This window comes from Gorilla gorilla, chromosome 14 (assembly GCF_029281585.2).
Source record: "Gorilla gorilla gorilla isolate KB3781 chromosome 14, NHGRI_mGorGor1-v2.1_pri, whole genome shotgun sequence".
NCBI lineage: Eukaryota > Metazoa > Chordata > Mammalia > Primates > Hominidae > Gorilla > Gorilla gorilla.
The window spans coordinates 112,710,110-112,737,983 of record NC_073238.2 but is presented as its reverse complement, the minus strand read 5'-3'; the positions used below and the strand labels follow the sequence as shown (position 1 = coordinate 112,737,983).

Genomic DNA, 27,874 nt, shown 5'->3' with positions numbered 1-27,874 from the left:
TAAGGGTTACAGCTGTGGGGGGAAAAAAGGGTGTAAGTCTAGGGCAGGATGTTGTTAGAATTAACCCCTGCTCCTCAGCATCACCATTCAGAAGTTCCAAGTGCTGGAAATAAATATTCATGCTTCCTCCCAAGTGTGATGTGCATACATTGCGGGTCATTCACTTTCTTCTTCTAAAATAGTGGTACTCATACTTTTAGGGCCGAGAAAGAAAATCTGCTTAGGAATAGCAAACATGGCAGGTTTTGGCTATTAATCTTTTGTGGCAAAGAAGGTTAAGAGAAGCAAAGTGATTTCGTTTTTTATTTTTATTTGAGATGGAGTCTCACCCAGTTGCCCAGGCTGGAGTGCAATGGCACAATCTCGGCTCACTGCAACCTCTGCCTCCCAGGTTCAAGTGATTCTCCTGCCTCGGCCTCTGGAGTAGCTATGATTACAGGTGCCTGCCACCACACCTGGCTGCTTTTTGTATTTTTAGTAGAGATGGGGTTTCACCATGTTGGCCAGGCTGGTCTCCAACTCCTGACCTCAGGTGATCTGCCTGCCTTGGCCTCCCAAAGTGCTGGGATTACAGGCGTGAGCCACCGTGCCCGGCCTGCAAAGTGATTTCTGTGCAACACAGAAAACTGATGCAACAATCCTCCTAGGCAGAATGAAGCAGTTATTAATAAAACATTTAGCTAGCTCCTTAGCCTTTCACGTTGCTTAAACAGGCACTCACTCAAAAGATTAGATCATAAAAATATAATGCTTGCAAGACTGTAAGTAAGCACCCCCCCTTATTTATTATCAGACCAGGTGCACCAAGACCATTTATTTGCTTATGTCTTTACTGATGGTTCTGTCAAACTACAACTCCAGAGTTATAAGGTTGCCTCTCATTACAGAAGTGTCAAATTAGCTTTAAGACAATTTTACTTTTCTTTAAAGATACAGCATTTAAAAAATACTCCAAATTGAGTTATGCCAAAGTTTCTAACACTTGTGCATGTAACTTTTGTTACAAAATTCCCAGAAAATGTAAGAGCCACACACATTTTTCCCCTCCAGAAATAGCTTGCATTTATAAACAATATATATCACTTGCTGACATGCAAGACCCCTAAATTTGGTACAAAAGCCAAGAAAAAACTCCACGAATTTTCATCTTGCATAGACAGAATGAGGTATTAAAAATGCTTCTGCAGGTCCTTCCAAAGAATTGTTAGTTCATGGTACATCTCACAGTTAGTTCTGAGCTCTGGATTTCAGAATCATGTCACACTAACAGCATTTACTACCAACCTTCCCTATTAACTTGATTCAACTCCAATTACCTCTTTGCTTTTCTGCTTTTATCAAGGAGGATGCTGCCAGTGTGCCTAACAGAGCACTTCTTTCAGAGCTCAGAACCCTGCTGTAAGTACATCTCAGATACTAACGGTATCTGACAATACCACTAGTGTTTAAACTGGAAGGTAGGAAGTTCTTGCTCCCAAAGTGCTTAGCATAGTGCCCAGAAAACACTAGGTTCTCCCAAAAAACATCTTCTGACCACACTGTCATCTGAAATCCTGCAGGTGTGCCATGTTTTTAACATGTTTCTTTTCTGCAAGTGTAGTAATAATTTAAATTAAAAAAAGCCTACATTGCTCTAGCTGATTGGCATCAGTACATGAATCGGCTTTGCAGATGCTACATAAGAAAGCAGAAAGGGGTTGTCTTGACACACTTTTTACTCCAATTCCCATTTTTTTCTCCCAAGGAATACAGGCTATAAAGCTCCAAATATTACCACATATTACAAGCGCCCACAGGTATTCATCCACTGAACACAAGGACTGCGCATGTGGAGTCATTTAATGTGCTGCTTTGCTAGATTCGGAAGCCTCCGGGCAATGGTGTTGTGCTGCAAACGTAAAATATATTTGAAGGGCATCTGCTAACAAGGAAACCATCTGTATGTAATCCATTCTATTTTCTATTCCATTTCAGATTTAGTTTTAATAAAGTAATACAAATCATTTAAAGAAAAAACCTTTAATTTAAAATTCTGATCTATGCATAAAATTCATTTTTATATCACGGTTAAATTTAGTACAAACTATAAAAATGTTAACACTGAAGTTTTCAACAGAAGTCTATTAAGATGCCTTAGAAAAATTAAACAACAGCAAGTCATTTACTGCTATGAGGTTAATACATAAAGAAACATTCACACATTTTACTGAAATTTTCAGTAAATAACTTTAGCCATAATACTTATAATTAAAAGTTCAAAAGTTGTGTGTGGCTCTACAGCAATTATAATTTGCAATGAAAACACTAAGCCAAATCTTTTTGAACTGATCAGAACAATCTTAGCTACAAAATTGGTTGAAATTTGCAAACCTTAAAAAGAACACCAATTGTGAATGGAATAGGTATCATAACTTAGCTTAAAGTGGAAGATGGTAAAAACTCGATGCTTAAGTCTGAATTGCACAAGGAAAATATTAGGGGAAAAAACACTCAGCTATTACTGATAGCTATTACTTTAAAAAAATATTAGATCATTCTTATATTAAAAACATGAAATGAATCCAAGCCAGACAGTACTGAGTTTTTACACAAGCCTCTTTTGTATTCAATGTTGTTTATTGAGGAGTGAATGAGAGACTACTGCCAGACATGCCAATGACACTTCACATTCAAGGGCTGGAAGCTGGAAAGCTTCCCGACTGAGTCACTGTATAAGCCTTCTGGGAAAAAGAACCAAAGTGACATCAAATATGCCATCTTCATGCTTGTTGTCTGTCATCAGTTTTTTTCAACTTTTGGGTCTACTGGTTTGCTGGGTAGTAGGCTTCTTTCTACCCTACAGAAAGACTCACACTCCAATTCACAATGAACATTGAACGCAGAGCAATTTGTGTGAACACACATCTACGCTGAGTAACTGTTCTTAAAGCTGTTTTTCCTTAAATTTCCTTATGTCTAACGAGAAAAATTAATTTGATTTCCCTTTCCCCTTCAGGTGGGTGGGTTATACCAATAGAAAAATACTCTTCAGTGCTAGCTACCGCAGGGCTTCCAGGAACTCCCTCAGTGGTCTAGTAGAAATCCATGGAAACTCCATTCTGCAACACAGCGCTGCTCCTCCTGCTTGTGGCTCTCCAGAAGAATGGCCTACACACAACACTACCGATCTCTTTTGCTCAAAAACAAAACAAAGAAACCTAAACGAAAGGGTAAGCATTTATTTGGAGTTAGTTTTCTGGTGGGTGACATTAAGGCCCTTCACGCAGAGTTCAGGAGCTCCTGAATGGCGGCCTGCTGCTCAGGACTGAGCTGTGCTATGCACTCAGTCCACAGTCCTCCAGAAGTCTAGGGAAAGAAACATTTTCACAGACTTAGACAGGACGAAATGCTCATTTGGAAGGATTTTAATCATCATCATAGGTAGACTGTAATAATGGCAAAATACCTTCTCCCTAGGTAAATTATTTTGATGAGTATCATTGTAAAAGCAAGAAATCTGTTCATTTTTTTAAAGTTCATTTCATTTCCAGTAAGTTTTCTTCATTTTTGCATTGAAAAAGCTACACTAAGCAGGTAACATCTTAAAGTAACCCATATACCACATGAATATAGGAAGTAAAAATCATATAAAGTTTTTTGGCAGATGACAAGTTATTATTAAATCTCGTTATTTTTTTCTTCAGATAGGCAGAAAAACTACACATAAGCTTGTGTTAAGCACCAACTGGTAAGCTCAAAATGTCCTAAGATGAAGGTTTTAATTCTAATAAATAATAAGTACATACGGATGGATTACATTAAGTATAATCCATTTGAGGCTTGAAGACAAGAGACTATGAAAATATAAAAATAAAATTTCCTTAGCTCATTAGATTTCTAGTTTCTTCTCATAGAGGAATATAAAGAAAAAAAGGTTTTATCTCCCCTTCCCCAATTCAACCAAATCAGCTTACCTGTACTTGGCGAACGACATTGGCCAGACGTTTGGCACAAGGATCTTCATGTTTAATTGCCTCGTGCATTTCTCCTTCCGCAATTATACTGAATATTTTGGGCAGATTGGTATTGTTTAGGCCAAGAACAATTGGATGATTACTGACAAATGAGAAGAAAACCTTAGTAAGTGAAATTTATAACGAGAAATATGATTATGTGTTCACTAAAATCAATGGCCTTTTAAATTCAGTAGGAAGAAAACCAGCCAATCTTATATACGAACTCTTTAGTTTCTTTCTACATAAATTAGAAAAAAAAAATACTGGGCTCATCTCTCAGGATTGTTTTAAGGGCCAAACAACAGAATGCTCTAAATATCTTATAAATAATTTGTGATGTGTTAAAAAAATGTTTTGTATTATTAATAAGTTTCTTAACACAAATTTTATTTTGCTACTACAAAATACCTTCTAAAATAACTCTGAAGTTCAAAAAAATTATATAAACATTTCAAGAATAAACTGGGAAATAAACTCAGGCAAGTTTAACGGGAAAAAACCTGACAGCGAATTTAAGAATTCTAGTCTTTCTCACTAAGAGAATTTCAGAGTAGTCGTTTCCAAGGAAGATGATCAAATAGCATGATTAAGACCTGGTCATTTCAGATGCAGGAGCAGGTCAGGAGCATGTAGTCTGCAGGATGGCTGTTACATTCCTTAATGATATGGTCAGTGGAAGACTCAAACCCATTTCTTATGTGAACCTGAACTTAAACAAGTATGGAGAATATACCTGTTGGCCTATTGCTACAATAGTGGCAGTGGTTGTAGCCCTTGAATTTATTCATAACCTAAAAATAATAATAGCAACAGAGCTTAGATCTGACTGATATTTGGGGGGAACTTGGACTTAGAAAACAGACACTAAACAACATTCCCTTAGGCTGGGTTTGGTGGCTCATGCCTGTAATCCCAGCACTTTGGGAGGCTGAGGTGGGAGGATCTCTTGAGGCTAAGAGTTTGAGACCTGCCTGTGTAAAACAGTTAAGACCTTGTCGCTACCAAAAAAATTTAAAAACAAAGAAATAAATAATTAAAGTGCCTCATCTGTTGAATCTAATTTCATAAAGAATAACTCAAAATTAGACCTTATTATAAGGGCAATGTTAACTGTGATATGGTTTCTTAATATGATTTATAAAGACAGCGCTATTATAAACCTATACAACTGAGGACTGTGCAGAGATCATGTGGTTAAACCTTAAAAGACTGATGTTAGGCAAGAAAAACCAGGAAGCACTGTGGAGGAGAAGGAAATAAGGTCACAGTTTGCTTTCCTACCTTTCAATCAGGTCACACAGATAATTGAAAGTCTGAACAGCTTCTTCTTTATCTTCATGTAGTGGAAGCCAAGATAACCAGTGTGGAAGGACCTCTTCAACGTTTACACAGTCAGGCTTGAACTTCATGATTTTCCCTACTGCTGAGATGCAGTTCTCTGTAGCATTGACATTTTCTTTGGTCTTAGAATCCGCAGACTGAATAACTCTTACCAGCAGGGGAAGTGCTTCTAAAATAAGCATTTGAAAGAAGTTCAGCTAAAACCTCACATTTTCATGCAAATGAATATATATATTTTTGTATTTGGTTCAGATATTGATTATGGTAAAGAAATGTTAAAGTGTATGGGAAGTGTTGTCTTCTTGGCTATGTCATTACAGAATGGCAACAGAGGGGGGACTGCCCCAGCATGGACAGGAGCACTAGCCCTCTACTAACTTAGAGACCCAGAGAGATTAGTGGCCTCCAGATTCACAGTACTCATCACATCACCCGAGGGTCCTTAAACTTTAAAAGCTGCCTAACTATATTCCCCAGTAAGTTTTAAAAGTCCTATTCTGCCAGGCGTGGTGGCTCACGCCTGTAATCTCAGCACTTTGGGAGGCTGAGGTGGGCCGATCACGAGGTCAGGAGATCGAGACCATCCTGGCTAACACGGTGAAACCCCATCTCTACTAAAAATAGAAAAAATTAGCCAGGCGTGGTGGCATGCGCCTGCAGTCCCAGCTACTCAGGAGGCTGAAGCAGAATTGCTCGAACACGGGAGGCGGAGGTTGCAGTGAGCCGAGATCATGCCACTGCACTCCAGCCTGGGTGACACAGTGAGACTCCGTCTCAATTAAAGAAAAAAAAAAAAAGTCCTATTCTAAGGCTGTTGTATATTGCCAAAACGCAAAGAGAAACGCACCCTGGAAGGCTGGGGGCAGGGGATGTCTTTGATTCTATTTCTATGAGAATAAATCATCTTTTTATCATCTAAAATCCTAAATGCTACAGATGAGATGTCTGAAAACAGACTACAGCAGAAATAGGCAAATAATGTTTGGGAGTGTGGTAAAGAGAGTAAAGTAGGGATTCACAGGATGTCTGGAGTGAAATGCACGTAACTGAATAAGCAAAGGTACCTGTACAAAAAGGGCGATAATTATCTCCACCATACTGTGCCATGACTCCCAGGCCATATGCAGCTGCTTGCCTGACTTCTGGGCTGTTGTCACATACATATTGGAGCATTGGTCTTAAGAAATATTCTGCATATTTAAATGAGGCTGGACTACAGTGTTCTATGACGTCATCAAAGATGCATAATCCCCATTGTCTGTCTGGCCATGGTCTATGTGGACACTACAAAAGAAATTCTCTTTTAAGCTTCAAATACTGGTGTACACAAGAATGTAAAGAAATATTCACTATAGACTATCTGCTTACATTGATATTCCTGATACAGGCAAAAGAAAAAAGAAAACATAGTAACAACCACTTCTTGTGACCAACGATATTCAATCAAATACACAGGTTTAATAAAATTTAGGTTCAAAGACTTGTATGATTTGTTACAGAACTCTACAATCTGACACTATCACACAGAAGAACTGACAGTGGCAGCACTGTATATAAATTTACTTTGTAAAAAAGACAATGGTAATGCTACATTAAAAAAATACAATAATAATAAAAGCTGCAAAGATCTTAACTTATAGCATTTATTCAACAGGCTAAGTCATGTGTGCCTGAATCTTTTAAAAATGTACTGCACTACTTAATACAATAAAAGGCAAAACTGAAAGCCAAAAAGAAAAATTCCAAACATCTGATGATAGCTGCTAATTTATAATATATTTTTTAAAAACCGAATACACAGCCAGGCGAGGTGGCTCACGCCTGTAATCCCAGCACTTTGGGAGGCCAAAGTGGGCGGATCACAAGGTCAGGAGGTTGAGACCAGTCTGGCCGATATGGTGAAACCCCATCTCTACTAAAAACCCAACAAAAAAACACAACTAAAAATACAAAAAAACAAAACAAACAAAAAAACTGAATACACATAGGCCATTATATGATGTGTTGATGTAGGTCCATAAACGGAAACACATGTATCTACTACTGTGATGGGGGGTGTTAATGGTGCTGAGGCCATGCACGCACGGGGGCAGAGGCACATGATCTCTGTACCTCCTGTTCAATTTGGTTGTGAATCTAAAACTGCTTTAAAATAGGAAGTGTAGGCTGGGCGCAGTGGCTCATGCCTGTAATCCCAGCACTTTGGGAGGCCGAGGCGGGTGGATCACTAGGTCAGGAGTTGGAGACCAGCCCGGTCAACGTGGTGAAACCCCATCTCTACTAAAATACAAAAAATTCGTCGGGTGTGGTGGCGTGCATCTGAATTGCTTGAACCCAGAAGGCAGAGGTTGCAGTGAGCCGAGATTGTGCCACTGCACTCCAGCCTGGGCGACAGAGCAAGACTCCATCTTGAGAAAAACAAACAAACAAACAAACAAAAAGAAGTCTATAAAACATTTTTAAAAAAATCAAATATAAGGGTGAGAGAAGGTAAAAAAAAAAAAAAAAAAAAAATTATCCATTATCCATAATCCATGATTGCTGGTAGTACATAACAAAGATAATTGAATTATCTATGGTCCACTAAAAAAGAAGTAACCATTCTGTTTCCTTTTATTAATTTAGGAGGGCACAGATAATCTGAAATAATTAAAAAATCACTTGTATATCTTTCAGATGTGTTAGAACTGAATTGGCCTATGGAAAACCAAGTTAGGAATCTTCAAGCATATAATGAATGAGAAAATATCCAGGGTAATGCAGTCAACTTGATAAAATCAAAGATGTACAATGGAAACAATCATTTCTGAGACCCACTTTAACTTCAAGCATTAGATTTTACGTTGCAGTGAAAAGAATTCCAGGTAAACTACGCAAAACAACTATTAAGAGAGGTAACACTTACAATGAGGTTGACAATTAATGGAAGCAGCTGTTCAAACCATGGTAACACCTTTTCTTTGTAGCTACTGAATATTGAGTGTAAAATATCTGACACTTTGGTCAGAATATAAACATCATTATCATCCTAAAAAAAAACATACACATACACACCCATATGGATTAAAAAGTACATTTTCTATTATCAATAGTAACATTTATAAAAACCTTAAAAAATGCAGAAAATCAATTTCTCATTCCTGTTTTAAGGGTAAATCAAGAGTCTAGAGACTGGAGTAACCTTCAAGGGTGGGTTATCATGTCTCTTACTAATCAAAGGCCAGTCTTACCTCGAAAGACAAAGGTGTGTGGCAAGAACTGTATTTATTGCAAAGATTTTCCTTGGAACATACTTAAAATAGATGGGTTGAAAAATTATTTCTAATTTCTACATTCTGAAACAAAGGTGTTTTTACTATTTTTACTTTGTTTTCAGCAGAATAGTCCTCATTTCGGGGTGGATGGTGGGGAGAATGGGGTCTTGCTGTTAGTGGCAATTTGGGCCTACAAGCATGTGGGCACCCTCAGGAAGCTGGTACTACCTACACGGTAGCACTGGCCCACCAAGTGGCCACATATGAGATGCTGGACTCTAAACACACAATGAAGTATGCTTGACAGTCCTAGGTGGTTTGATGAGAGAACTAAGTAACATGGTGAAAAAGGCCCCAGACCGTCAACAGTGTGACTCTAGGCAATCATTTAACATTGGAATTTTAGGTTACTCATCTTTAATATAGTGAAAGCACCACAAAATACAAATGGTTGTTGTGAGCAGTATGTAAATGAACTAGGTAAACCTCAAGGTGTTTTGTTGAGTGAGGTATTACAACAAAATGCACATAGCACCAAAAGACATATCAGTTTAATTTCAAATTACTTATTCATAAATTAAGAGAGGAAATATATCTGACTCCTCTGCTAAAGACTGATAATTACATCAGAATGACAAGTCACATAAATCAGAAATTGAGGCATTTACGTCTTTCAGATGCAAGTGGTCACGTAAGTAAGTTCCAAAGGGAATAACTTACCTCATCTTGTAGTGACTCTTCGACCTGTTCATCATAGTCTTCATCTTGTCTTTTAACTAAAACACACCCAAATAAATGTTTTAAATGATCGCCAAGATGGTCAAGGATTATATTCAGAAATAAAAGCATGGAAAACTTACCTTGTCGTAATTCTTGATTTTTAAAATGTTCTTCAAGCTTTGCTTTCAATATACCTCCCAGTTCTTCAAAGTGTTCATTATTAAGGCATCCATCTCCCATTACTTCAATGCACTAATGAGGTTGAGGAAAGAAAGCAATCCATAAGATTTGGGGTGTTTGGAGTCCAAAGTTAAACTCCACTAAGAATCATATGGAAAAATGAACACAGTTCAGTATCCTGGAAGATTATTTACATATGCTTAGCTTGTATTTGTTAGAATGACAGCATTTTAGAGATTGGAGTTAGAAAAAAATATTTTCTTTTGAACACTACTGAGCATACCTAGATGCCAGGCATCATGCTTGGTACTGAGGAGTCAAAGATGGAAAACACACACACACACACACACACACACACACACACACACACACCCACCAGCTCCTAAGGAACACAATTGCTATATCCATACTCCGTACACACAACATACAAGAACATTGGAGGAAGGGCATTAGAGGTAGAAGAAATAAAATATAGGCAATGGTATGGAAACATGCTGTCTTTGGAAAATCAGAAGGAATTCTGAATTACAGGAGTGTAAATAAGGACATATAAAGATGCTGAGAAACTGTAAATCTTCAATCAAGATTGGAGCAAACTAGAGTTGTGCAAAATGGGAGTGACACTGTATGAGAAAGGAAGTGACTCAAGAGGAAGGCAGTGCTTGAGGAAAGGAGAATGAACTGAGAGGAAAAGAAAGGAGACATCTGGAGTAGACCAAGTGAGGCTATTTCAATGGCAAGAAAAAGATGGGGCAATGAAAAAAAAAAGAGAAGAATTGAGGAAAGTGTAAAGAACAGAAACTGGAGATGATACCCAAGCTTCTATAGTTGGATTATTAAGTGCAAGACTAAAATACTAGAGTATTCAGAATTTCTTCTCTTTTTCCAAAGAATGCATGCTTCCATGCCGCTGCCCGTATCATTCCCTCTACCTATACTGCCCTTCCAAGGCAAATTTACCCTCTTTAAAACAAACATAATAATACCAAAATATTAAAACAAAAAATTTAACATTTTTATTTTTTAACAAATCATACACTACAAGCATATAAAAATTTATTTAGCTGCCTTACATCTGTAATCCCAGCACTCTGGGAGGCCGAGGTGGATCACCTGAGGCCAGGAGTTCGAGACCTGGGGAACATCTACTAAAAATACAAAAAGTAGCCAGGTGTGGTGGCGCATGCCTATAATCCCAACTACTTGGAAGGATGAGGCAGGAGAATTGCTTGAACCCAGGAGGTGGAGGTTGCAGTGAGCTGTCATTGCGCCACTGCACTCCAGCCTGGGTGACAGAGCAATACTCTGTCTCAAATTTTTTTTTTTTTTACTTTCAGCAAGACTAATAAATGAACATACAACCTTATACATATTTTTTAAGAGAAAAATATTCACCTTTGCAAAAGAATGCATTATTTCTGAGAGGACGTCTGAATCTGGTTCTGTACCAATGGCCTTAATTAGAGCATCACACATAAAATGCCACATCTGTGTGAGATACTCAGGACCACGGACTCTTGCACACTCCAGCAGAAGAGGCATGGATTCCGCTGCTGCCACTCGAACACGTTTCATTGTTAAGGAACCTCAAAAGACTGTTTATTATTTTGCTTAAATGTTAAAGGGTTCAATGCACTAATAGGAGTGCTAGGCAACTTCTGTTTATCTAAGATACCCAAGAGCTTGTGTTAAATATAAAGCATGTATAAAAATAGAAAAGACATACCTCCTGTCTCCTCTGTCACCTGTAATAGTGGCAGGAATGAGTCCAGCAGCAGTGAAGGGCTGCCTATTGCTCAAATGTAAACCAAAATACAAAAATGACTATGAAAGGACCCATGACCATTAGCATGCCTTAAGCTGTACCTACCTCAAAACCTTAGGTACTATCTGTTTCTAATAAAAGCAACTGAAGTATTTCCCTGAAAAAAACCACCGAGGACCTCTTCCTATGCTGGCCTTTTCAGTTTTCAATAAAGATTAAATTGCCTTTCCCTATCTAATCTCATTTATAAAATAAGGTCTTGATAACTTCCTCTTAAAAGCAATCCCGCTTTGTCCTCTGGCATCCTGGGAAGTTAAGTCTTTGTTGGGTAAAAGCTGTCTTCTGTAAAGGATACCACTATAGGATACCGTTAAGAGGAATGATAACAAACGGGCTTTGGAGTCAGACAGATCTGGGTTTGTGTCTGGGCTCTACCACTCTCGTGTGTAAAGGCATAAAAATGTACCGGAAAATATTAATTATGGCTATCATTATGTTGAGAAGGATATTGGAACGCAGATGTGGGTGGATCACCTGAGGTCAGGAGTTCGAGACCTGCCTGGCCAACGTGGTGAAAGCCCGTCTCTACTTAAAAACAAAAACAAACAAACAAAAGATACAAAAAATTAGCTGGGCATGGTAGCGCATGTCTGTGATCCCAGCTACTCAGGAGGCTGAGGCAGAAGAATCGCTTGAACTTGGGAGGTGGAGGTTGCAGTGAGCAGAGATCGTGCCATGCACTCTAGCCTGGGCAACAGAGTGAGACCCTGTGTCAAAAAAGAATGCAGATGTGCCAAGTGATGTTTCCCCGCAAAGGTGCTATCCACATTTGAAATGTAGGATTCTCACTGCTACAGAAAGCTGACCATCTATCAGTGGTTCTCTAATCTATTAAGACAGGTCTTGCCAGGCACAGTGGCTCAGGCGTGTAATCCCATAACTTTGTGGGGCCAAGGCAGGAGGACTGCTTGAGCCCAGGAGTTTGAGACCAGCCTGGGCAACATAGGGAGACCTTATCTCTACAAAAAAAAAAAAAAAAAAAAAATCTAGCTGGGCTTGGTGTTGTGCACCTGGGTCCCAGCTACTTGGGAGGTTGTGGTTTCAGTGCGTCCTGATCACGCCACTGCACTCCAGCCTAGGTGACAGAGTGAGACACCATCTCTTAAAATAAAAGTCTTATTTTCTTAACATTTACCAAAAGATATTTGGGGAAAGTAGCAACTATATATAATTGTAATCATTTGCTAATTATCCTTAAATCCTTAAGTGGGCCACAGAAAGCTGACAAACATAGGATAGGTCACGTTTTCTTTTTCATGTTTTGGCACAAGTGGAAACAAAGGCACATGCAGAGAACCGAGTTTATCACCTCAGAGTACACTTAGTGCAAATACAAACAATCATGGTGAAGTCTACTTCAGTCAACACTGTCTAATACTCCAAGAAACTACAAGTTTACTAAATCTAGACATGTTTTGTATTCAGAAGTTGTAGGATATCATCGTGGAAATAAAATTTCAGTAAAGGGACCATCAGTTTGACAACCTGTTCGGTGTATTCCACAAAGCCTTCCTTTAACTCCTTAGCATAGCAAACCTGTAACCAAAGTATTGGGAGGAAATAAAGATTCATGTTAGTCTTCAAGCATTAATATTAACAAACAGCAAAATCATAAGGACCACAGGAGGTTGTATTTTGACTAGAACTACATTTAAAGTTGCATGTAGAACTGTCAAATTAGTCTTCCAACTAAAAAGAGTCTTAAAAGAAGGGTCATGAAATGATTGTAGTATTGGTGAGTGACAAAAAGAAAAAAAAAAAGGAAATTATTGTCGTATATATTGTCCTTCAAAGGCTGGAATCATTCGTATTCCATTCAGCAAGTTTCAGCAATACAACAAACAAAATGTATCACTTAATTGAGGAAAAATCATTCTAAAAGATACAAAAAACCCTGAAACCATCAGTTAATTGAAGCATTTACTTTGTAAATCTGTAGAAAACGCTTCTGTTATTTTGTATTTTTAAAAAATCATGGCTGGGCACAGTGGCTCATGCTTGTAATCCCAGCACTTTGGGAGGCTGAGGCTGGTAGATCACGAGGTCAGGAGTTCGAGACCAGCCTGGCCAACACAGTGAAACCCCATCTCTACTAAAAATACAAAAATTAGCCAGGCATGGTGGTGGGCGCCTGTAATGCCAGGTACTTGGGAGGCTGAGGCAGGAGAATCGCTTGAACCCAGGAGGTGGAGGTGGCAGTGAGCTGGGATGGCAGCACTATACTCCAGCCTGGCTGACAGAGTTAGATGGATCACGAGGTCAGGAGTTCAAGACTAGCCTGGCCAACATGGTGAAAACCCGTCTCTACTAAAGATACAAAAAATTAGCCAGGCATGGTGGTGTGCGCCTGTAATCCTAGCTACTCGGGAGGTTAAGGCAGGAGAATCACTCGAACCCAGGAGACGGAGGCTGCAGTGAGCTGAGATCAAGCCATTGCACTCCAGCCTGAGCGACAGAGTAAGACTCTGTCTCAAAAAGCAAAAAAAAAAAAAAACAAAAAAACAAAAAAACAAAAAAAAAAACCCCAAAAACCCAATTGTTTCATTCTCTTCTACTACATCTAAAGATTAATTCTGTTTAAAGATGTTATTATTTGTATTTGCTTTCCAGTTGAGAGGAGAAAAAACCCACAAAAATCCAGTGTTTATAATTTATAGATACTAAGTATTGAAGATGACAATAAGAAATACACTAATTTCTAAAATCTAACTTTAAAAGTAAGTATTGGCCAGGTGCAGTGGCTCATACCTGTAATCCCAGGTCATGGCAGGCGGATCACCTGAGGTCAGGAGTTGGAAACCAGCCTGGCCAAAATGGTGAAACCTCATCTCTACTAAAAATACAAAAAGTAGCCAGCTGTGGTGGCAGGCGCCTGTAATCCCAGCTACTCGGGAGGCTGAGGCAGGAGAATCAACTGAACACCAGAGGTGGAGGTTGCAGTGAGTCGAGATTTTGCCACTGCACTCCAGCCTGGGTGAAAAAGAGAGACTCCACCTCAAAAAAAAAAAAAAAAAAAAAAGTATTATCCCTCACTTTAAAACGCATGCTCATAAAGAAAACAAAAAGAAAACTAGGAACTAAACACACATATGCACACCACAAACACCATAAGGGATAATAACTGAACATTTTGATTTTCCTGCCATATCTGTTTTTTTACACAATTGAAATCATACAAGTTTTGTTTCACATTAAATAGCATGAACACGTTTCTGTTCATTTGTTTAAAAAACATTCCATGGCCACCTACTATAGACTAAGAACAAAACCAACAAAAATCCTTCCCTCGTGTAGCTTATAAACTTTTTGTAATGGCAGTATATTACTCCAAGGCACAGTAATTTATCATTCATCTTCCCACTAACAGGAATTTGGGCTATTTGTTGTTTTTTGCTATTTAAAACAGCACTGATAATGAAAGGTTTATCCATACGATTTCTTTAAAATGGAAAGAAAACTTTACTTTTTAAGGAACATATTACTGGCTCTCCAAAGTAATTTCTTTAGCAGCTATTAAAAGCACTCATATGAAATGTATATAAGATGTAAAATAAACGTTTAGTAAAAACAGTGCTCTCTTACCAACATCTGGCAAGCAGTTGATTTTTCTTCTAGTCCTGCAGTTTTAATACCAAAGCTTTGCTGATCTCCAAGGTTCACAAATTCCCAACCATCATCATCACTCATATTCTCCATGTCTTGGGCTATTAACAGAGAAGAAAACAAATGCATATGAAAAATAATAACAAAGAGAGAACTATTACAACCGATAGCTCCTTCTAAAGACACCTACTATCTAAAAGGGCTACTTCGGGCTTAATTGAAGCCGTCTTCATTAAAGGCCCCATAACCACTGGAAGGTATTGCTGAAATTCTTTTCCAAGGATTTTGCACATTCTGGCCCATGCTGAGATCATGTAAGAGATCTGGGGAAAAATGTTAAAATTAAAATAGATTAAAAAACAATGGGTAAACGTGATAAAGAAAGCCATTTCCTTATTTCATAGAAACAATGTTTTACTGATATGTTCACAGTACTTTAAGCAGTAAGAGCATTTCTAAAGGTTATGTACTTAAAAGGTTCAGAATCAATAATGAAATCCCTGTGAACTCACTACACTGGGATATGGACAGCAGGTGAGGCAAAACACAAAGACCAGAACCTTGGGTATTTCTTTCTACTTTCAGTAAGTGATAATGGTTTTCTTTCTTAGCATCTGAATCATCTAAATGAAACTAATCACCTAAACAAAACCAAACATTTCATCAACTCCCAGTTACAAATTTTTTGAAGACAGAAATGTATTTTATCTGACTCTGTATCCCTATTGCCTGCCACTCCATTCATTAAACATTTATTAAAACCCAAGAAACAAAACATCCTTTTCTCTTAGCTGTTATAATTTTCTCATAAGTGGCTGAGTATATTTAAAACACCTCTTCTCCTATTACTGTGTTTACACAGACTTTATCATCTACAAATTACCTAGAGAATCTGGTTCCATTCACCATCCCTGCAACCTAGAAAGTGATTCTTATCCCCTGATATCTGTCATCCACCTACCTATTTATCTATTGAGCATGCATGGACACATGCCCCACCTCTTAATGATTTCATATGTAAAAGTCCACCCACTCTTCAGATAGGTACTGGGTGTTTCTCACATGCCAGGCATTAAACTATATGCTGGCTGATACAAAGGTGAGCAACACGCCTCGTCCTTACCACCCCTCCCTACAGCTTACAGTCCCCTCAGTCTCCCTACTGTCAGCAGTCTGCTAAGTATCCCTCCTGCCTGTTATCTCTGTACATACAAAACATACACGTATATTTGCATATCATTTTGCAAAGAAAGCAAACAACAACAAAACATGCTTTCTTTGCAAAATGGTATGTTTTCCTATTTAAACTATTACAGTGTGGCAATGTAAAGTCAAAATTTAATTCAGCAATTATTTAGTGAGTGCCTTGTTATATGTTAGGCATTGGGAATACCATCAAGATATGACAAACATTTATGATGTTACTATAACAGTGTTGGAACTGCCCACCATTGAGACTGAACAGATCAGGAAAATCTTGTAAAGGATGAGAACTGTGAGCAAGCGTTAGCTGGGTATGTATACCTATGTGTGTATGTGCGTGTGTGTCGAGAGGCAGGGGTTCCTCCTAATGAAATGCCTTTGTCTGTTCGTTGGCGGAGAGGCAAGCAGTGTGTCCTGAGATTCTTGGGTTCTGTATTTTCTACCAGGGGAGGGAGGTCATGCAGCCTTCAAAGGGCTAGGAGACACCCAAATGGAGATGTCTATTACATGTTGGATAAATGAATCTTCAATTCTGAAGATCTGAAAGTTGCAAGCACACAGAGGAAACCGGAAGCCATGTCTGTGAGTGACACTGCTCCACAGGAGTGAGAAGAGAGCCTTGGATAGAACCCACAAACACCAAAACTTGAGTGAGAGTCACAGAAAGCAAGAGCAACCTACAACAGACTGAGAAAAAGTAGCTTGAGAAACAGAAGGAAAATCAGTGAAGAATGTCTCTGCTAGCAGGGGTTGATAGTATGTCAAGAAACCTATCACTCCTTTTGTTTTAAATATATTGAACCATGTGCTGTCCACAACTCATTAGCGGATCAAAGCAAATGCATTAAGACCACTTACCTGAGGATCATCATCTTCCATATCATTGAAGTCTGTCTGGGTCTTTAACAAAAGCTGCATCACATCTGATGCATCCTGCATGAACTAGAGGAAAATATGTAGAGACACACTTGTTGATACCGAATTTTGTTTCTTGTGTAATTAGCAAAGCTTTGCCAAAAAATCGACTACATTGCCCACATAGGTCATAACTTCCATAGATAAACTATCATATTGAAAAATTCTCATCTATATTGTGACAGATTTAGTTCACTTTCTAGAAAAATATATTTTCCACTGAAGGGCAGGGAACTACAGTATAAAGGTACTTCTAATGGCATCAGGTGTTAGTCTATGGCTTACACATTTCAAGTAGTAAAACTGAATTCAAATTCAGAAAGAAAATTTTAGATTGTTTATAGAATTCACTGCATAAAATTTTGTCTATGATTTTCACTTAACTCTTTGCAGTTCTGGTAATCTCCACTGTATAGACAGGCAGCGTTTTAAAGAGACATTGAAAGCCAGATATATAGAGTATGGGACATACAAATATTTTATTGGTATAAAACATACCAATGTTTTAGTGGTCAGTGTCTCACAGAAACCAGTTCCAAATATAAATTAATACTGATGCTGGTTTTGAAGAAGGCAAGACAGAGCTTCTCTGTTGATAATTCTCAGGGTCAGAACATGAGGATTCAATGAGAGAGAAACTTCTTTTGCATTAGCTTGAACAATTCTGAGATGTTGGCTGAGAAACACACTGGCCAGTGGTCCTTGGTAATTATTTTCTGAAGATCTATATGCATAGATTTCTCTCTTAGAACACTCGATGCATTTTAGATTAATAGGAAAGCAAGTGACATGTTTCCAAGCACATATTTAAAGGGAACGAACATGGATACTGACTTCCACACACCTCCCACAAGATGCACTGTGTGTGGTGGGGAAAGGAGGGAGGAGGCATCAAGAGCATAGCTGAGCTAAAAAGAAACCTTAATATTAACAATGAAAAGACGGGCTGGGTGCGGTGGCTCACACCCGTGAGCAGACTGCTTGAGGTCAGGAGATCAGGGCTAGCCTGGCCAACATAGTGAAACCCCATCTCTACTAAAAAATACAAAAATCAGCTGGGAGTGGTGGCAGGTGCCTGTAATCTCAGCTACCTGGGAGGCTGACGGAGGAGAATCGCTTGAACCCAGGAGGCAGAAGTTGCAGTGAGCCAGGATCATGCCACTGCACTCCAGCCTGGGTGATAGAGTGAGACTTGGTCTCAAAAAAAAAAGAAAACAAACAAACAAACAAACAATGAAAAGATGAAGGCAAGAATTTGTATATAAAACAGGAGCAATGTGAAAGGAGTAAGGAAAAAAACAAGCATCCAGAAAACCATTTTTCAGAAGGAAAAAATCCCTCTAGTACTCTCAATGCCTCCACAGCCAAATTACGTACAGTAAATTAAACATAATAGAAATTACTGGCCGGGCACAGTGGCTCACGCCTGTAATCCCAGCACTCTGGGAGGCTGAGGCGGGCGGATCACGAGGTCAGGAGATTGAGACCATCCTGGCTAACACGGTGAAACCCCGTCTCTACTGAAAATACAAAAAATTAGCCAGGCGTGGTGGCGGGCGCCTGTAGTCCCAGCTACTCGGGAGGCTGAGGCAGGAGAATGGCATGAACCCGGGAGGCAGAGTTGGCAGTGAGCCGAGATCGTGCCACTGCACTCCAGCCTGGGTGACAGAGCGAGACTCTGTCTCAAAAAAAAAAAAAAAAAAAAAGAAATTACTTACTTTTTCCTTCCCAACAGCCAGACCAATGAGGCTAATGCATTCAATAGTTTTTCCTCTCAGAAGTCTCAGTTCTTTTTGAACTGCATTCTCAACGATGTGCTTCAGTGATGGCATAAATAAATCATAGTAGGGGACAAATTTTTCTTCTGCAGTATCGGCAACTGATGCAATGGATGTCACAACTTGTTCCAAAACTAACTTGGTGCCTTTCTGAATCAGCTAGAAGGAAGACACAAATTATTACTTCAAAGGAAAACTGGAGGGAGTATTTAAATTTACAATTACTACTCCCTTCAAGTTCTTGAATGCTTTTCTGAAACAGCAGAATGAGACCACCTCTCCAGAAGCAGAGACTGTAGGTTTTGGAGGAAATTTCTATAAAAAGAATCTATGTTGAACTATTCATGTGAGATTTTTTTTCTCTCTTCTATTAACACAACACCCCTGACTCATTTTTGTCTCATCTCAAAGCACAGCTAATTCTTGAGTACAGATACGGAATCAAAATTTTTTTGTTCATCAACTTTAATGCCTATAACTTCATCCTCATTTTTTTCTTCACTGATTTCCTCTACTTATGATTATATTTTGTGCTGTCTTACTATGTCATAAAGAAAATGCCCTCTTTGGCCCCTTCCTTTATCTTCTACTCCCCAGAAGATCGCACGAAGGAACCCTGCTGCCTTCTCTTGCATCTGTCTTACTGAAACAGATGAGATGACCTTTTTCTCTGCACCAAAGATCTGGTATTCTCTGACCCAGCTAGTAACAAATGCTTACTAACTATTTGCTGCTGGGCCCGTCCTGTCACCAGCAATATTTTAAAACAATTGTTCTGTAATCCCAGCACTCTGGGAGGCTGAGGCAGGCGGATCACCTGAGTCAGGAGTTCAAAACCAGCCTGGCCAACATGGTGAAACCCTGTCTCTACTAAATAAATAAATAAATAAAAATTAGCCAGGTGTGGTGGCACACCCCTGTAATCCCATTACTCCGGAAGCAGAGGAAGGAGAATTGCTTGAACTGGGGAGGCAGAGGTTGCAGTGAGCCGAGATTGCGCCACTACATCCCAGCTGGGTTGACAAGAGCAAGACTCTGTCTGGAAAAAAAAAAAAGAAGCCAGGCACAGTGACTCACACCTGTAATCCCAGCACTTTGGGAGGCCCAGGTGGGCGGATGACTTGAGGTCAGGCGTTCAAGAACAGCCTGGCCGCTCTCCCTCTCCCTCTCCCCACGGTCTCCCTCTCCCTCTCTTTCCACGGTCTCCCTCTGATGCCGAGCCGAAGCTGGACGGTACTGCTGCCATCTCAGCTCACTGCAACCTCCCTGCCTGATTCTCCTGCCTCAGCCTGCCTAGTGCCTGCGATTGCAGGCGCGTGCCGCCACGCCTGACTGGTTTTCGTACTTTTTTGGTGGAGACGGGGTTTCGCTGTGTCGGCCGGGCTGGTCTCCAGCTCCTATCCGCGAGTGATCTGCCAGCCTCGGCCTCCCGAGGTGCCGGGATTGCAGACGGAGTCTCGTTAACTCGGTGCTCAATGGCGCCCATGCTGGAGTGCAGTGGCGTGGTCTCGGCTCGCTACAACCACCTCCCAGCCGCCTGCCTTGGCCCCCCAAAGTGCCGAGATTGCAGCCTCTGCCCGGCCGCCACCCTGTCTGGGAAGTGAGGAGCGTCTCCGCCTGGCCGCCCATCGTCTGGGATGTGAGGAGCCCCTCTGCCTGGCTGCCCAGTCTGGAAAGTGAGGAGCGACTCTGCCCGGCCACCATCCCATCTAGGAAGCGAGGAGCGCCTCTTCCCGGCCGCCATCACATCTGGGAAGTGAGGAGCGTCTCTGCCCAGCCGCCCATCGTCTGAGATGAGGGGAGCACCTCTGCCCTGCCGCCCCGTCTGGGATGTGAGGAGCGTCTCTGCCCCGCCGCCCCGTCTGAGAAGTGAGGAGATCCTCTGCCTGGCAACCGCCCCGTCTGAGAAGTGAGGAGCCCCTCCGCCCAGCAGCCACCCCCGTCTGGGAAGTGAGGAGCGTCTCCGCCCGGCAGCCACCTCGTCCGGGAGGGAGGTGGGGGGGTCAGCCCCCCGCCCGGCCAGCCGCCCTCTCCGGGAGGGAGGTGGGGGGATCAGCCCCCCGCCCAGCCAGCCGCCCTGTCCGGGAGGTGAGGGGCGCCTCTGCCTGGCCGCCCCTACTGGGAAGTGAGGAGGCCCTCTGCCCGGCCAGCCGCCCCGTCCGGAAGGGAGGTGGGGGGGTCAGCCCCCCGCCTGGCCAGCCACCCTGTCTGGGAGGTGAGGGGCGCCTCTGCCCGGCCGCCCCTACTGGGAGGTGAGGAGCCCCTCTGCCCGGCCACCACCCCGTCTGGGAGGTGTACCCAACAGCTCATTGAGAACGGGCCATGATGACAATGGCGGTTTTGTGGAATAGAAAGGGGGGAAAGGTGGGGAAAAGATTGAGAAATCGGATGGTTGCCATGTCTGTGTAGAAAGAGGTAGACATGGGAGACTTTTCATTTTGTTCTGTACTAAGAAAAATTCTTCTGCCTTGGGATCCTGTTGATCTGTGACCTTACCCCCAACCCTGTGCTCTCTGAAACATGTGCTGTATCCACTCAGGGTTGAATGGATTAAGGGCGGTGCAAGATGTGCTTTGTTAAACAGATGCTTGAAGGCAGCATGCTCGTTAAGAGTCATCACCACTCCCTAATCTCAAGTACCCAGGGACACAAACACTGCGGAAGGCCGCAGGGTCCTCTGCCTAGGAAAACCAGAGAACTTTGTTCACTTGTTTATCTGCTGACCTTCCCTCCACTGTTGTCCTGTGACCCTGCCAAGTCCCCCTCTGCGAGAAACACCCAAGAATGATCAATAAAAAAAAAAAAAAATAATAAAATAAAATAAAATTAAAAAAAAAAAAAAAAAAAAAAAAGAACAGCCTGGCCAACATGGTGAAACCCTGTCTCCACTCAAAATACAAAAATTAGCCGGGTGTGGTGGTGCATGTCTGTAATCCCAGCTACTCGGCAGGCTGAGGCAGAAGAATGGCTTGAACCCGGGAGACGGCGGTTGCGGTGAGCAGAGAGTGCGTTATCGCACTCCAGCCTGGGCGAGACTCCATCTCAAAATAAAAATAAATAAATAAAATAAAATAAAATATTTATTAACTCATATGAACCTGAGCCAGTCACTACTCCAGATTTTCATAATTCCCCATGTCAATTACACCCACACTCTCAGCAGAGTTCTTTACCTTGTGTTACACATTCAACTATGTCTTGAGAAAGCCATCTTACTTTCTGCTTCTGTACCTCAACCTCTGCTCCATGTTTAGTGTGGACTGTGCTGCTGGCCCCAGAGGAAATGTCTTTCCTCCTCTGCTAGGCTACCTTCGCTTCGTACAACTCTTCCTCGTGAACACTGTCCTCCTACCATCCCATCCCAACAACTCCTTCCACTTATCTTTAAAAACCCATATAGTGCCTCACTGCAGGAAGGAAGGGCAGGGGTACACACAGACTATCATACCACAGCCATCCACCCAAACCTGTAAAGTCATGTTGGATCCATCCATTACTGATTTAACCAACCAACCAATCTGCCTTCAACTTGGGTCCACCTCGGTCTGCCTTCGGGCACACGAATGTTTCCTTTATCATACTCTTAGTCTGCTGTCATCTGATACTGAGCACTTGGGCCTTTGTTTATAAGTCCTCTGTCTTTGGCTTCTGAGACATTGCATTTCTTGTTTATCTTGCTCTCTGACCAATCACCACTGCTATGCAAACTGTGGTTTGTTAACTATTTGCTACCAGTTCTTATTAAGTATAGGAATTATGGGCATTAGAAACTTTTATAGCAATTTGAGAGCAGGTTTATCTTTTATTTTCTATGCCTTCTATTCATTTCATTTTTATAGTAGTAATCCATTTTCATTACATTTGACAATAAACATTTGACACTAAACTGGGTTAAAATCCTTGCTTTTCGCATCTACATCTCTCACACACTGTGCTGGACTAACATCATTCAATTGTTTTCAGGTTGCATCCCTTATTTCAGCTGTAACTATAATCATTTTTACTTGGATACTCAAAAATGATGTTGCTTCTACAACTTCTGTATTTCTCCCACTCTGGTTAGAATACTCAATGTTTTTTAATTTCTTCTCTTTCATCTTTTTTTTTGGAAACAGAATTTTGCTCTTGTTGCCCAGGTTGGAGGGCAGTGGCACCACCTCAGCTCACTGCAACCTCTGCCTCCCAGGTTCAAGTGATTCTCCTCTTAGCCTCCCGAGTAGCTGGAATTACAGGCGTGCACCACCACACCTGGCTAATTTTGTATTTTTAGGAGAGATGGGATTTCACCATGTTGGCCAGGCTGGTCTCGAACTCCTGACTTCAGGTGATCCACCTGCCTCAGCCTCCCAAAGTGCTGGGATTATGGGGGTGAGCCACCGTGCTGGGCCCTTTCATCTTTTAAAATTCAAACTGCCAGAAACAAACTGTTAATGCTTCCCATGAAATGTCTTTTAGAATCACCTCTTCCACTATTACTATCTAAGCTCCCTGGACGATGACAGTATGATGGTCTTGCCTTAAATCTTCTCCCTTTTTTGTGTATGCCTCACCCAATGCTACCATACTAATTTCTTACCATATGATCATTTCCTGCAGCATTTAAGAACACAGAATGGTTTTTCACACTTTACATAAATCAGAGTTCAAAAACTTCTCTGCCTTATTTTCAGGGTGATCCATATACACTGATTTTACCTGACCTTTAGCTGTATCTTTCCCAATTCCAATTATCAGCCCACATTTTGGTCAAATCTGAATTTCTCTACTCATCATTCCACAACTCTGAATAGCCTCCTCAGTTTTTCTACTTTATATTCTTTATGGTCATGCTGCAAGTCCCTCTTTCTCCAGTTCTTACCCATCAAATCAACCCAAATTAATCTACAAACAGAAAGCAGCCTACAGATCTTAAAACTTACCTCTTGAAGCTTCAGTACCATAATGGAATGCAGATGTTTCACCAAATTATCCAAGTATGGAATAAGTAGTGACTTGGGACAGTCTTCAGTAAAGTTAATGAGGGCAGCAGCTGCATGGGCCTGCACACGTTGATTGCCTTGGTCTTCCATGGTCTGCAGCAGAGCTGCAATCACCTGTGAAATGAAACCAAATGGGCACACATGTTGAAATGTCCACCCTTCTTCCTAAAGTCTGATTTAAGTGTTTGAGGACTTGTTACTTACCTTCTCATGAAATTTCTTTTGGAAACCAGGTGCAAAATCTGTAGCCATCTGTCCCACGGCATTACAGGCTGCATACCTTACTCTTGGATGCTGGAAAATGTTCCCTTTCATTAGTAAAAGCAAGAAGGTTTCCACATGAAGCTACACTAATCATTTTGAATCAAATATTTACTGGTACTTACAGGATCCTGGAGAAAAAGTAAAACAAAATTTACGATCTCATTTAGAATTCCTTCCATTTGCTGGTGGCACCCTTCACCAATGGCAGATAAGGCCATCAATCCTGCATGCCGGTATTTCCAGTCAGCTACCGAAAAAAATTACAGATAGAATAGCAATTACACATTATAAACATGTCATTCTGGTAGAGGGAGATGTATAAAAGTTCTTATTTGGAAAAGAGTAACAAAACTTTTTTGGAAAGGGTATATGTATATATAATATAAAAACATTTGTATAGGCCGGGTGCAGTGGCTCGCGCCTGTAATCCCAGCACTTTGGGAGTCTGAGGCGAGCGGATCACAAGGTCAGGAGATCGAGACAATCCTGGTTAACGTGGTGAAACCCCGTCTCTACTAAAACTACAAAAAATTAGCCGGGCACGGTGGCGGGCGCCTGTATTCCCAGCTACTCGGGAGGCTGAGGCAGGAGAATGGTGTGAACCCGGGGGGCGGAGCTTGCAGTGAGCCGAGATTGCGCCACTGCACTCTGGTCTGGGCGAAAGAGCGAGACTCCATCTCAAAAAAAAAAAAAAAAAAAAAAAACAGAAACAAACAAAAAAAAACAAAAAACAAAACATTTGTATATTTACTTTTTAGAAAAATGAACAGAAAAAGTGCGTGACTACTTGATTCTAAAAGTATGTATCAGGCCAGGCGCGGTGGCTCACACCTGTAATCCCAGCACTTTGGGAGGCTGCGACGGGTGGATCACTTAAAGTCAGGAGTTCAAGACCAGCCTGGCCAACATGGCGAAACCCCGTCTCTACTAAAAATACAAAAATTAGGCCGGGTGCAGTGGCTCATGCCTGTAATCCCAGCATTTTGGGAGGCCGGGGTGGGCGGATCACTTGAGGTTAGGAGTTTGAGACCAGCCTGGCCAACATGGAGAAACTCCATCTCCACTAAAAGTACAAAAATTAGCTGGGTGTGGTGGTGTATGCCTGTAATCCCAGCTACTTGGGAGGCAGAGACAGGAGAATTGCTTGAAACTGGGAGGCGAACATTGTAGTGAGCCAAGATTGCACCACTGCACTCCAGCCTGTTTGACAGAGTGAGATTCTGTCTCGAAATAGCTGGGCATGGTGGCATGTGCCTGTAGTCCCAGCTACTCAGGAGGCTAGGGCAGGAGAATCGCCTGAATCCAGTGGGTGGAGGCTGCGGTGAGCTGAGATCACATTACCCTGGGCAACAGAGCGAGATTCCACCAAAAAACAAACAAACTTCTAACTTAATACTTCTGAATTTTAATTTAACAAAAGAACACATTAACTTTATAATTAAAAAAGACAAATGAAAATAAAACACATACAACAATAAACTTTGGGACTGATATATATATTACAGGTACAAAGGTAACTGAAATATTCATAGAAATAAAATAGAAGGATGGCCAGGTGTGGTAGCTCATGCCTATAATCCAAGCACTCTGGGAGGCTGAAGCAGGAGGACTGCTTGAGGCCAGGAGTTTGAGACCAGCCTGGGCAACATGGCGAAATCCTGTGTCAACAACAACAACAGCTGCCCTCCAGGGCAGGTGGGCTTCCACCATCACCTCCGTCAGGGGCAAAAACAGAAAGAAAGAAGTGGTTTCTCTTTTGATAACATTAGATAGAGTTTCTTCTTTTAAAAATAAAAGATATTGGGTGAAAGAAGAGTATATGATTCAAACATTCTAATATTCCATAAAAATTCAAATAATAACATCATTTTCAAATTCAAATCTAAATACTTTTGGCTAGGAAGTAAATCTGTACATTTTCTTTGGGATTGACAATTTTATCAGTAAAATAAATGAATTGGGTTAAATATGGATGATAAAAAGACAAAGATTAATTTTTAAGTCTAAACATATCTTAGAATTTAAGCTTTAGAAAGGGCACAACTTCACTATTCTAGCATTTGAAGGACACAGCTTACGATTCTGAAGCATTTGCATAATGTGTTCCTTGATCATCGGCAGAACGAGCTTTCCACCAAGTCCACAAGCCATTCGGTCTAGAGCACTCTCGCCTGCAACTGCATTGCTAAACACATAAACAGAATTATGTACTCAATATATCTGAAACACAAAAGAAATAGTATACTCTACAGACATACTTCTAACCATATTATTATTAAACTAAGACTGAGAAAGAATTCAAGCTGTCTTTAAATGTGGAATTGAAATTAGGGGTTAAAAACTCTACAGCTTAGAAAAGAAAAAAGAGTAAATGTTTTTATCATGATGCACCATAGTTTAGAAAGTCATGCCTGATTCTTATTTTTCTTTTTCTTTTTTTTTTTTTTTGAGACAGTCTCGCTCTGTCACCCAGGCTGGAGTGCAGTGGCACGATCTCGGCTCACTGCAAGCTCCGCCTCCCAGCTTCATGCCATTCTCCTACCTCAGCCTCCCGAGTAGCTGGGACTACAGGTGCCCGCCACCACGCCTGGCTAATTTTTTTGTAGTTTTAGTAGAGACGGGGTTTCACCATGTTAGCCAGGATGGTCTCGATCTCCTGACTTCGTGATGCGCCCGCCTGGGCCTCCCAAAATGCTAAGATCACAGGCGTGAGCCACTGTGCCCGGCCTGAATCTTATTTCTCAAGACCACCCCCACCCGCTACTGGATAAAAACTGTTCTCAGAAACAGCTTCTGACACTTTCAACACTCCAGTAAAAGCAGTGTTGAAAGAGCCTCATGTATTTCATTTCCTAGAAATACAGTCTTCAAACCTATCAATGAACAGAACATAGAAAACTGAAAAGGGTGCAGAGAATGTATAATCTTCCCCACTGTGAGTTTATTCACCCTTAAAGGGGTGCAAACTGCACTGCCAAAAACTATGCATAGCTATGTGAAACTCAATTCTATTGCCTTCTCTGAAAGCCAAAGGAATGTGGGCATAAAAGCATTTGGACTTATCCTGGCTTAGAACTGGAGGATCAGTAGTGTATTTCATGTGCATTATCTTTACTATGTAAAGACAATACTATAAAAATGAAACTATAAATTATCTTCAGAACAGGTTTTTAGACTTTAAAAAAATCTCACCCTGAAAATATATTTATGCCGTTTCACAAATGAGAAAATCTTATTCATCTAGTTTAGAAAACAAAGTTTCTTAAACTGTATAAATTTAAGTGCCATTTGCAGGGCAAATGAAAGGACAGGTAGCAGCACATTACAGTAACTGAACCAGAAAGGAAATTCGACCTAGCCCTGGTCTTCTCTTCAGCCGTTATCAGGTGATTTCCAGTGAAAGATTCCTTTCATATACTTCAAGATAGTATTAAAGCCAGAAATCAGTCATTTTTAACAATGGGATTAAGTCTCAAAAATGCACATATATTCTAAAGCCAAATATCTTTAATTTTTACTTTTATTAACCTAGTAGTTTATACTGACTCCAACTCTTTCAGGGGAATAATTTCAGCTTTTTATTTTTTTTGAGATGGAGTCTTGCTCTGTTGCCCAGGCCGTAGTGCAATGACGTGATCTCAGCTCACTGCAACCTCCACCTCCCAGGTTCAAGAGATTCTCCTCGCTCAGCTTTCCGAGTAGCTGGGATTATAGGTGTCTGCCACCAGGCCCGGCTAATTTTTGTATTTTTAGTAGAGACGGGGTTTCAACATGTTGGTCAGGCTGGTCTCGAACTCCTGACCTCAGGTGATCTGCC

The 27,874-nt window shown here is 40.9% G+C and overlaps 1 protein-coding gene across 6 annotated transcripts in view; it reads right to left on the bottom strand.

Annotated features, from left to right (window-relative positions):
- Nucleotides 1-2,003: 2,003 nt before the first annotated feature.
- IPO5 (importin 5) overlaps nt 2,004-27,874 on the bottom strand; it is a 70,914-nt gene continuing 45,043 nt past the window's right edge. For all 6 annotated transcript variants that reach the window (XM_055359955.2, XM_031001191.3, XM_031001192.3 and 3 more), the window contains 17 exons: nt 26,136-26,242; nt 24,180-24,304; nt 23,998-24,087; nt 23,734-23,907; nt 18,755-18,973; nt 16,980-17,063; nt 15,109-15,241; nt 14,898-15,019; nt 12,755-12,851; nt 10,886-11,058; nt 9,451-9,562; nt 9,311-9,366; nt 8,242-8,364; nt 6,401-6,620; nt 5,277-5,505; nt 3,954-4,095; nt 2,004-3,345 (listed from right to left, as the gene is read on the bottom strand). In XM_055359955.2, coding sequence (XP_055215930.2) covers nt 3,259-3,345; nt 3,954-4,095; nt 5,277-5,505; nt 6,401-6,620; nt 8,242-8,364; nt 9,311-9,366; nt 9,451-9,562; nt 10,886-11,058; nt 12,755-12,851; nt 14,898-15,019; nt 15,109-15,241; nt 16,980-17,063; nt 18,755-18,973; nt 23,734-23,907; nt 23,998-24,087; nt 24,180-24,304; nt 26,136-26,242 — 2,293 coding nt within the window. In that variant the 3' untranslated portion in view covers nt 2,004-3,258. The remainder of the gene's footprint in view (nt 3,346-3,953; nt 4,096-5,276; nt 5,506-6,400; nt 6,621-8,241; nt 8,365-9,310; nt 9,367-9,450; nt 9,563-10,885; nt 11,059-12,754; nt 12,852-14,897; nt 15,020-15,108; nt 15,242-16,979; nt 17,064-18,754; nt 18,974-23,733; nt 23,908-23,997; nt 24,088-24,179; nt 24,305-26,135; nt 26,243-27,874) is intronic.